Raw genomic sequence first — 11917 nt, 5'->3', positions numbered from 1 at the left:
TATATAATTAACAATTGAATCACATGCATACCCAAATGCCAATAACATGCATACATGCATACACAAAATCTTTTCAACAAAAAAGCTAATCTTCTTAACATGTTAAAAACGCAGTGGAGGGAAATGAAGGAGTGAACCGTTCAAAAACGCGCAAAACCGCCGCCCAAATACGCGCAAAATCGTCACCTAAGAGCACGCACAGAACTGCACCAAAACGGAATGAAAACGAATTTTAATCGGTTCAAATGGAAAACAATTCATTAAAGAGCAATGTAATCGGATATTAGAATTAATTTTAAATGATGCAAAAGAGATAAAATGAACCTCAAAAGCGTAGGCCACGGAGAGAAATCGCGAGGGAGAAAGACGATGAATAGTGTGCGTAATTGCTTCGAATGTGTGGTTTGGGAAGCAATAAGACTTTAAACGTCGGGGGCCATACCCAGTTGACGTGTAAGGGGTTTAAAATATTAATTTTGGTGGAGTCTTTTGGCATCTGACTTGGGGCGGGGGGATGGGGGGGCGACATCTAAGGCCTATTTAAACGTCGAGTCTGACTCATCGACGTCTAAGGGCAATGGAACAAACACTTTTGGGCTACCTCTACAAGCCATTTGGCATCTGGGGAAGCGGGCAGATGTCTAAATAGGACTTTAAACATCGGGGTGGCAGGATCGAATGTTTAAATGAAGTCAAAAAGTGGCTTTTGGGGTTTTGGGTAGACCAATTTGGCATCCAATGTTGAGGGTCGACGTCTAAATAGGGTATAGACATCGACCCCCCTGCACTTGGATGTTTAGGGCCAACAAAAAAATTAATTTTTTTATTTCCTCACATATCTTTGGCGTCCATTGGAGGGGGGGAACATGTATATGTATTTAGACATCGGGGCCTTCATAACCGACATCTAAATAGTTTTCATATTTACGAAAATACCACAGTCATTTTTACGTTGGATATTCGATAGTCGAACATTATACACATGACTTTAAAGGCCTTTTCTGCACTAGTGATAGGCCATAGATAACAATTCCTCCAATATTTTAAAGGCTTCAAACTAAATTAGACTTTTAAATAGGTACATACACCATACCTTCAGGAAAGACCTATAACAAACTGAAACTTTATTTTTTAAATCAAATTCTTACCCAAAACTTGTTAAATTTTTCTATCAACAAAAATTGATGTACCCATGTGAACAAGTCTCTAAAATCTAAAGAAACTACTTCAACAATAACAATATTGTAGTTGTTATATATGATATCTTAATATTTTTTTCAGTCTCAAAAATAGGTTAAATTGAAGGATAAATAACATGTTAAACATGTTCTACAAGAGTACATAGTTTTCCTCATAGCTGATAAAAAAACATAGTTCGTTAGGCTTACGAATATACTAAGTTGTGCAACAAATAATAGATATCTAATGATCAATCAAAGGGAATTTTACATTCATTCTGGACTTTTTATTTCATTTCTCAACAGTTAATAACATTATTACAAATTTTATTTATAGGTTTTTACAGTTTCCTAATTATTTTTAATTTCATTTATTCGTTTCATCATATTCAGATCATTTTCGCATTATTTCTATAATAACTTGAAGTTAAGGAATATGGATGATTCTTTGATGAAATCGCTTGTCAACTGATTCATATCATTTGATTGACAACTCAAAATTCATCAATCCATTAAGTTAGAGGAAAAATGGAAGGATGTGAACGTCATAATCATAATATAGATTGTTATAGAAAGTAATTTTTCCACTAGTAATTTTAGTGAGTTGGTAGTATAATGTTGCATTGATATTGCAACCACTCATTCTATTATATTAATGAAACACTATGAATTTTTTCTACAAAATATTTTTGGGATAATGCTCCAACTTTTCTTTGTCTTAGCCAACTTTTGAAGCTCATTCTTGATGCATGAACATTCCTTTTCTAGCTCCGAGACGAGGTCTTTCAAACTTTCAGCACCATGTGTTGGGTCTAGTTGGTCACTATCATTATTCCTTGGGAGGCCAGGATTTCCATTGGATCTTTGTGAGTTCTCAAGATTCTCTGAAACATACAACCAGCTAGAAATTGATGTCCGAAGCCGAAGCTGTTCAAAAAAGAGCACTTCTACGATCACTCGAAGTGGTAACCTTTCATTTTTTGCTACATGGGTGCTTGCTTCCAATGACAGTTTTTGGCAGTTCATCAGTCTGCAAAATTGTTCCCTCTCAAAATCTACGAGCCATGGATGTGTCTGCATTTTTCATAAACATTAGAATTATCTAATTGACACAATAATACTGCCAAAATTGTTTTTTAATGTGAGGTTCACTCAAAAGATTAATCAAGGAGAGACATTCTGATAGATCTTTCTAAATAGTATTCAACTTTTTCATTTCTATTCAATATCGGACTTATATTCATACTCGAGTTATCAACACTTTCTAACTAATAAACTCAGGTGAGAGAATATTATCTTCTAGTATATCTAGATAGTAATAAATACATTGATAACTCTCACATCTAAATGCTTAACTTCAAAAAAACTCTTCAGAATTATACTTTATATTTCCCCTTCATGTATAATAAAGCCTTTTTTTAATCAAAAAGAGTTATACACCTTTGGTTAACTTAAAATGTTATATACTTACAACCGTGGAGACAAGAAAAGAAAACTTGTGTGATAGTTTGGCTTCCAATAAGGTCTTACCTTAAGGTACACATCTATTGCATGATATAAATCATCATCCAGTAGCCTAGCATAATCTGGAATTGCAGAAGCAAGGGCCTGAAACTTAGGCAACTTCAAATTAACATCATGAGCCACCTCAGCAAGATATGAATCTATTAAATTTGCCACTATTGTCATAGGTGCAAGGGCTTCAGTTCTAGCTACCAAAAAACCTTCTTCAATTTTGCATGGAGAAGTTGATGCAGTTGTAGTCTGGTATATAGACATAAAATGGTCAACAATCCTATGAATGCAGTCTATATCATAAAGGGTCTCAACAGAATGTCCCATATTTGGAATGAGAAGATCCACAAGCTCAGCTTGGTGAAGTTGTGATCCAATTCTTTTCTCCAAGTTTTCTATGCATGATGGACTTGCATGTAATATCATGGCAGTTCGTAGCAACCTAAGTAGATACTTTGAGGGTGTGACCCCTTTCTTATCAGGAAGCAAAATCAAAATTTCTTCAAGCAATGATCGTTGATCTGCTTCAGAAATTGTACTGGTAGTGGTTGTTCCATTGTTGACACTACTTTTATCATTGGAGCTTGCTTGGGAATTCATCAAAGGGACAAACCTCTTAATATAATATATGAGGGATCTAGCAATACTCTCTGGATTCATACCTTTTCCATCAATGGCTAGAATAAGTCTCTTAAATAAGGGTAAGCTTAACAAACATAAATCCTCATACCACCAATCATCACTTGGAGATACTGATTTAGTCTCAGAAGAAATTACATTCAGTAAGGTGGGATCTTGAGTTGAGTTCTTTGAGCAATCATGCTCTTCCACATATCTATTGAAGATGTTTGGTTCAGAACATGCCCTCATTGCTAAGTAATCAATGCATCTTGAAACAATGTGTAACTCTTCTGCACAAATTTTAACTTCCTCACATGTTTGAAGAGCTTTTATTGAGTCTGACCAATTACTAAAGACTTCATTGAGAAATGCCTCAGTCTTTGCAATTAGATTCCCTTCACCATAATTTTCATTCATCTGTAGGTACTCTGCTGCACACCTCATACTAACCACATTTGATGCTGTGACATCTATTTTTACGTTGTAGAAAAACTTGGTTACAAGGGCAAATGTTTTGTCTCCACCAGGAACATCATCAAGTTGTAAAACACAATTTGATCCATCCTCATTTGTGAAATCAGTAATCAGTTTCTTAAGCAATCCACTTCTCGAGAGTAATGGGAACTACAATACCAAAATCATAAATGAAAAACATAAGTCAAGATCCAACATGAACAACTTGAATGCATAGTTAAGGCCAACACTTGTTTGAAGCCAACAAAAGACGTACAGTGAAAGAGTGAAAAGTAATATAAAAAACAACAATAAAACTCATAAACAAGCAAAAAGTTCAATTAAAAAGTGCACCTTGTGAAGAAAAAATATTGTTTCGCCTACTTTAACAGTAACATCACTTGCAAGTCCCGTTGTGCAATTCCTGGACATTGAGAATAGTTCAATTTAAAATTATGTGCAACACTCATACTGCAAATTCTATAGAAACACGTGTTTTGCTTGTTCTTTATTTGAAATCATGTTTTACATAGTAAAATCAGTTACAAATTAGTTGAACAACATTGTAGGGAATGTTGAGCATTATATATATCAGTCATTGATTATAATGCATTGTCATGAAAACTGAATCCTTAGGAAATATTACACCTTGAACCCTCAACCAACTTAGATGTTAATTTCCTGTTTTCTTTCAAGGGGCATTTTCGCACCTCTTTGCCTTTATAGATCAACCACAATAGACATTTTCCAACTTCATCTAAAGTTTGGCATGACCCAACTATTTGTTTCCCTTTTATCCAAATAAACAGGGTAGTGTTAATGTTTTAACATGATATTGCATGCACTGTTTTAATTTACTATTTGTTGGGCATGAAGTTGTACCACACATGATCTTGTGATTTGACTTGAATCAAGGGAATGTGTGATTTGTGAGAAGACAATATCTACATGTTGATTCCAAACTCACTCAAGTTAATAAGTCATAATCATGGGACATTCCATATGAAACTGAAAAATCCCTTAATTCAAACAATTAAAAAATATATATGTACATATCAATGTTTTTGGCCCATTGCAGTAATTCACATATGAGATAATAGTTTGAAATAAAATTTTGTTACCATGTTTGGCCCTCACGATGAAATGCATCTGATTTTGATCCAAGCCTCATGAAAGCCATTTATGGATGTTGTTGTATGAAGACAAAAAGTCTGCAATTGAATAGCATGAGAGAAAGTAGGAATGAGAAGATCGGAAAAGATGTAAGATTTGAGAGCAAAGTGCAGTTTTTGCATTGTGCTTGTGATTACGGTCCAAAACCCAAACAGGTAGCGAGTCTAATGCTGATGATAACTGAAATAAGCGAAAGACATGGTTGTGCAATCATATATACACATATCATCACATCTCTCTCCCTTTTATCATTAATACAAACTTTTTGACATGTACTATAAAAAATCACATTATTATCTCTTTTAGAATTAACTTCTTTTAAGGGTAATAAAAATTTCAAAAGTACAAGTGAATGCCTATTTAACAGAAGAAATATAACATGAAGAACTTACTGATAACAAATGTTAATTGTTAGAGTAATCTTTATTGATATAATCATTGTCAAACAAAAAGTTAAATTACTTATATATGTTGCAAAAATATGTTAATAATATAAAATTAACATTTGTATCGGGCCATTAGAGATTTTTTGGTTCTCAGTAGGTGGACCCAAGACCTATTTCTATTGGGTCATTGGTGAGTTTTTGTTCTTAGTAGAGTAGGCTTTTAGACTTTGTATTATGGGTTGATAATTGTCATTATTATTGACTTTATTACGTTTGTTGTTATCTATTATTAGTATTTTCACTACAAAAATAATAAGTTTTAGTACAGGTTTTTTGACGGAGGTTTCAAAAACCTCAACAAGTTTATGGCAGTTTTAAGAAAAAATCGTAGTTAAATTTTTTTTTTTTAAATAATGTTTCGGCAGTTTGATAAGAAAAAAACCACAGTTAATGATTTTATTTAGTTATTTAAATCAATTTTCGAATGTTTTTTCAGCATACCGCCTATATTTTTCTCTTTTCGCGCCTTGTAACCCTAATTTTTTTCATGTCTTTTCGTTTTCAATCTTCGTCATGTACCAAAACCACCATGCTCCTCCTTTCTTCATTCTGTTTTTCATCCCTTTCCCCAACCTCAAGATTCCAATTCCAACACAGTATCATTGTCATCATCACCGTTCATCACATCATTGTTATGGCAACACTCGCTTCAGGAATCATGTTGAAGCTCCTGAATGGTCTGAACGCCGGTGTGAAACCGATGAGCGAGCACCGCAGCTCACTCTTGCTGGTTACCAAGATTGTCCCGGGGTGAGAGTCTTTGAGAGGGGAACATTGGAACAAACCCTAATCCTCTTCAATTTTCTTCTAATCTTCAAACTTGAATGAAAACCACCGTTGTTCTTCCCATTTTCTTTTCTCTTTTGCTTCAAAATTCTCAAACTTTAATTTCCCTTATAGAAGACCTCACGTCAAAAATATAAATGTCCTCTCTAGCTGCAACAACAAAAATCAAACTTGCAACAAGAATCTCCTCTTCTGCAATCTGAACCCAATTCACAATGTGCAGTCGTCTTCACAGGATGTCAAACCTTCAACGATCAATCAAGAAGCACCTTCTTTGTGCAGTTTCTGATCAAGCAGTGAGCGTGCAAGCTATCTCCCTTTGAATCTCTCTCAAAAAAGATCACCACCGTCTTCTTGGAAAATTCTTGGAGTTGTTAAAATAGAGAATTCAATCTGAAACAAGTAATGAAAATGTTTGAGCGTCAAAAGTCTTTGAACAATTCAAGTTTAGTCAATTTATAGTTTTTTGTCATTCAGATTGTTTCTCAGTCGAATACGCTACTAATTCAGTTGACTGTATTATTACAGTTATAACATACAGTCAACATAGTAGCTCTCAATCAACAACAAACAACACGTATGTAATACAGTTGACCAAGTCATCAATGCTTAACTAACTTTTAAAAAAATAGTCGTTGGAGCGTAGTAGCATAACAAAATTCCAAAACAGATTAAAAACACAGTTGAATGTTCATTGGACAAGGTCGACTGTCACATGAAAAAACACTTTGAAATTCATTTCAATTCAAAACGTCATAGAGCACTGATTCTCAAAATTTGTACAAAGGTTTTAGCATAGTCGAATCCAATACTAATGTAGTCAACTGTACTATAACTTTGTCACACAGTTATAAGTTCATAAAAGTGCTTGTGATTTTTCACTTTGCAAAATGTGTAGTAAAATATATTTGATAAAGCATTTCACATTGCACATAAGCATATAAGCATGTTACACAAATATATCAAACAATTAACATAAGAACATACAACACAGTACATCAAACATGTTCAGCAGTACAACATAAGAAAATGTAATGCAACAACATATGTATTGTTATTAAGCATAGTGTTGTCATCATCAAAAACTAGATTGATGTAGAGTTTGTTGATGAAGGTTGAAAAACAGTTATTTTCATATGTTAATTTGGACCAAATTACATCCTTTACTACTTGGAATGAGCTTAGAATCAAGCAAAACTCAATAAATGAGTCTGAAGAGAGTCAAAAGCTGTTTTTAGCGATTTTATGCTTGTTTTGCATTGTTTTGNAGCTAATTTGAGAAAAGTANAGAATGGAGTTGAANATACAGGTCGTTGACTCAAGAAAAGAGCAGAAAAATGAAGATTTGAAGAGTCGACNCACCGCCCGGCGGCACACTTAAACCGTCGGGTGGTCCAGGACGAGGAGAAGGCATGGGGATTGACGCTGAGCGGACCTGAGGGAAACCGCCCGGCGGTGGCGATTGCCGCCGGGCGGTAGGGCGATTTGTGGCAAACCGCCGGCGGCACACTTAAACTGCCCGGCGGTGGCTCGCTGGACTTGAGCCCAATTTTTGACGCGCTCCTCACCTATATATACCCCTATTGCGAAGTCAGAATCATTCTTTTGACAGGAGAGAACGACCAGACCTAATTTTGCTCTCTGGAGAGGATCTCTTGGATGCTTAGGCTCATTTTCATCTTTTCTAGGGTTTGTTCTTCCATTGTTCTTCCATTTTTCATCTAGTTTCACCATGTCTATGGTGAACTAAACCCTATTGTTGTTGGGGAAAACAATGTAATATTTTGATACTCTCTCTTATTGAAACTATTGGTTATTTATATGGTCTCCATATGTTTCGATTGATTATTGTTGGGTTATCATATGTGCTTAAGGCCTTTATCGTTCAACTCATTTGGTATATTGATGTTTGTCTTTATTGATATGGGGACGTATAGTAATGACATGAATTAGTGAGTAATCTCTTGATTGTGCAATACCACCTAGGGATAGGGGTAGGACGATCATTTGCGCTAACTTCTGTTTATAATGCGGTATTAATTACTAGGGGAGGCTAGGGATAGCAAGCCGGTAGTTAATATTAGGCCCTTTTCGCCGAGGGGTCGGGTTAAGGGGAGGCTAAGAAAGTCGCATAACAATTGAATCAATCAACTAATATTCAAGGGTAGTATGTAAGAGAGACTGGAATAGATGAAATTGTTAGTACCCAACAACATCCATTCATCCATTGTTTTCGTTTGTCAATTGAATCATCTTTATTTTGCATGTTAATATTTTTGTTCAAAAATCCAATTTATTAATTTTTATTTCTCAAGTTTTATTATTTTAATTCAAGCGAACGAGGAAGCCATACGAGTCTCTTGGGAAAACGATACTTGGTCTTACCATTTATATTACTTGAACGATTTGGTACACTTGCCAATTTGTCAACAAGTTTTTGGCGCCGTTGTCGGGGACTCGAGGTTTATTTTTCTAATAGTGTGGATTGATTGAATTTGACTTGATTTTATGTTTATTTTTTATTTTTTTTCTAATAAATGTTTTCTAGGGTTTTGTGCCTAACGTTTGCAGAATGCAGTTTAAAGAAGAACTTGATAATATGGGCACTCAATTCTACCAAAATGATTGTAACCACTGTGGGGATCTTTATTCAAATATATATCGGAACCACTTAGGGGATCAGTCCTCCTCACGAAAAGAAACATTAGGAGAAGCCAAAGAACGTTTACAGCAGGAATTATTCTCTGTACCAGAAGAAACGTTGGGGGAAATCCAAAAATTCTTGCGGCAGTACGTAGTCTTTGGACCAAAAGAAACGTTGGGGGAAGCCCAACAATGTTTACAACAAAAACAATCTCATGTACACAAAGAAACATTGGGAAAAGCACAAGCACGTTTATTGCAGGAACAACACTCTCATGCCCTGAAGGCTTTGGGTATTATTAGGGATAACACTGAAGTTAATCCTGAAGAAGAATATCAAGCCACCATCTCTAAAAATGATAAGGTTGTCAAGGAAGAAAAGATAGAGGAAGAAGAGATAGAGAGAGATTTAAAAGAAGAAGAAACAGAAGAGTTGGTTGAGGAAGATAAAGATGATGAGGGAGAAAAAACAGTGGTTAAGAAAAAAGAAAAAAAGAAAAAATATTCAAAAAAAAAGAAAAAAAAAAGAAAAGAGAAAATAGGAAAGTTGAGGAAAGAGAAGAAAAGGAAGAGAGGTAAAAAGAAAAGATCTTGTGAAAAACCCCTGCCTCATAAAAAGAAATATCATAGGAAGGAAAATAAATTTTTGAGCTTTATGGAGATCTTCAAGAAANTGGAGATTAAAGTTCCTATGATTGAAACATGGAAACAGGTGCTTGGTGTTCTTAATTTTATGAAGAAATTCAGCAGGAAGAAGAAAAAGAAAAGAATATCAAGAAAGAGGAGTATCAACCCCTACTGATGGGTGTTTGATTTTATTTTATTTGATTTTATTTTATTTGATTTTATTTGATTTAATTTGATTTTATTTTATTTGATGTGATTTGATTATATTTTATTTGATTTTATTTTATTTCATTTGATTTGATTTGATTTGATTTTATTTGATTTGATTTTATTTTATTTGATTTTATCTTATTTGATTTGATTTTATTTTATGTCACTTTATTTTATTTTATTTTATTTTATTTTTATTTTTTATTTTATTTTATTTTATTTTTGGGTTATGCACTGCTTCTGATGGCGGTAATGATAGCATCTACTGAGGGATGCTAGAAAATTTTTGAATCCACTAAAGGATTCCAAGAAGGCACACCTACTGATGGGTGATGGGAGGTATTGCACTTACTGACTAGGAGGCAACCTAGATTTCTTCTTACACTTTTGCATTTTAAATTCCTAGAATAGGTTGAATTTGAAATTTGGTGTGTACTCTTGGCTTTAATTCTTGTTCTGAAAATGTTTGACTGACCGATATGCATGATGGAGCTATTTGATGATTATTTGATGTGGATGAGAATTGAGTTACAATGCATGTTAATATGCTGTGAAATAGATGTGTGATGAATTATGATTGTGGTCATGATGCTAGGCAAAGTGTATGAATGAATTTTGTGTGAGAAAGCATGTGTGTGAGATTTTGAGCTCCAGAGTTTTTATTGTTGTATGTATTGTTCACAGGAAAACATGGATGATATTGCCTTAATCTTGATAATCAATTGACATATGATCAAGGCCATTTTTGAAAACCCTTCTCTAGCCAAATTTTCACCCAAAGTGCTTGAAAATATTTTACCCTTTTTGAACCTTAGCCTTAAACAGTATGTGAATCCTTGTCTTGTAAATCTTTACCTTGAGTTGGGATGAACTTAATCGTATGCAATGAAAAGGTTGAAGTTTGGGGTTGTACGGGGGAAAATTGAAAAAGCAAGAAAAAGGCATTGAGCTCAATTGTTGTGAAAAGAGAAAAATTCATGAGAAAAAGAAAAGAAAAGAAGAAAAGCATGAAGACGAGCTCAATGAAAAAGAAAAGAAAAGGGAAGAAGTTGGGAATGAGAGATATTGGTGAGAGAGTTGTGCTTAAATGTTGAATATTTTGTTAGCTCTCTTGACACAAGGATTTTGCATTCTAGAAAAACCAATGCTTTCTTGTTTGCCCAACCTTATTACAAGCCTTGGAAAAGTCCTTTTGATGGCATTTGCATGTAAAGATGTTGATTGTTTGAGATGAATGGCAATTTTGTTTCATGCGACTTGTGAATAATTGAGAGTTGGAATGTCACCTTAAACACTTGAGTGATTGAGTGAAACACTTGCTTGGTATAATTTGTTAATTTTCATGAGTACATTTTTGCTTAGTGGATTGATCATTCATAGTGTCTAACATCTATTGTGCAATCTCTGGGTTGAAAGCATGCATGCATCTTATTTTGAATTTCACTAAGGATATTGAATTGAGTGGTTTTGTCATGTACCTTGGGATTGTTGAGGCATTGGATGAAACAATATTGAATTGAGTTGTTTTGTGTGTTGTTTTGTTTTGCTTGAGGACAAGCAAAATTCTAAGTTTGGGGTGTTGATGAAGGTTGAAAAACAGTTATTTTCATATGTCAATTTGGACCAAATTACACCCTTTACTACTCGGAATGAGCTTAGAATCAAGCAAAACTCAATAAATGAGTCTGAAGAGAGTCAAAAGCTGTTTTTAGCAATTTTATGCTTGTTTTGCATTGTTTTGAAGCTAATTGGAGAAAAAGTAGAGAATGAAGTTGAAGATACAAGTCGTTGACTCAAGAAAAGAGCAGAAAAATGAAGATTCGAAGAGTCGACGCACCGCCCGACGGCACACTTAAACTGCCGGGCGGTCCAGGACGAGGAGAAGGCATGGCGATTGACGCGGGGCGGACCTAAGGGAAACCGCCCGACGGTGGCGATTGCCGCCGGGCGGTAGGGCGATTTGTGGCAAACCGCCGGGCGACACACTTAAACCGCCCGGCGGTGGCTCGCTGGACTTGGGCCCAATTTTTGACGCGCTCTTCACCTATATATACCCCTATTGCGAAGTCAGAATCATTCTTTTGACAGGGGAGAACGACCAGACCTAATTTTGCTCTCTGGAGAGGATCTCTTGGATGCTTAGGCGCCTTTTCTCCTTTTCTAGGGTTTGCTCTTCCATTCTTCTTCCATTTTTCATCTAGTTTCACCATGTCTATGGTGAACTAAACACTATTGTTGTTGGGGAAAACAATGTAATCTTTTGAT

General features: G+C 35.0%; 1 protein-coding gene across 1 annotated transcript; it reads right to left on the bottom strand.

The window, feature by feature from the left end:
• Positions 1-1841: 1841 nt before the first annotated feature.
• Positions 1842-4947, bottom strand: LOC106754802 (BTB/POZ domain-containing protein At5g03250-like). Its single transcript, XM_014636871.1, has 4 exons — positions 4889-4947; positions 4122-4191; positions 2709-3938; positions 1842-2252 (listed from the first exon to the last, which is right to left on the bottom strand). Exons 1-4 carry the CDS (start codon positions 4945-4947, stop codon positions 1842-1844), a joined length of 1770 nt encoding a protein of 589 aa, XP_014492357.1.
• Between the last annotated feature and the right edge of the window lie 6970 nt (positions 4948-11917).

This window comes from Vigna radiata, unplaced genomic scaffold (assembly GCF_000741045.1).
Source record: "Vigna radiata var. radiata cultivar VC1973A unplaced genomic scaffold, Vradiata_ver6 scaffold_279, whole genome shotgun sequence".
NCBI classification, from domain to species: Eukaryota; Viridiplantae; Streptophyta; class Magnoliopsida; order Fabales; family Fabaceae; genus Vigna; species Vigna radiata.
This window is presented reverse-complemented; position numbering and strand designations above follow the sequence as displayed.

What these genes read in the sequence shown, in the direction of transcription:
- LOC106754802 (XM_014636871.1), bottom strand. Translation starts at nt 4,947, where the DNA reads ATGGCTTTCATGAGGCTTGGATCAAAATCAGATGCATTTCATCGTGAG. An exon ending in CATCGTGAGGGCCAAACATG is followed by an intron (nt 4,192 to 4,888) that starts GTAACAAAATTT and finishes CTCAATGTCCAG; the next exon opens with GAATTGCACAACGGGACTTG. An exon ending in CAATAGATGTGTACCTTAAG is followed by an intron (nt 2,253 to 2,708) that starts GTAAGACCTTAT and finishes TGAAAAATGCAG; the next exon opens with ACACATCCATGGCTCGTAGA.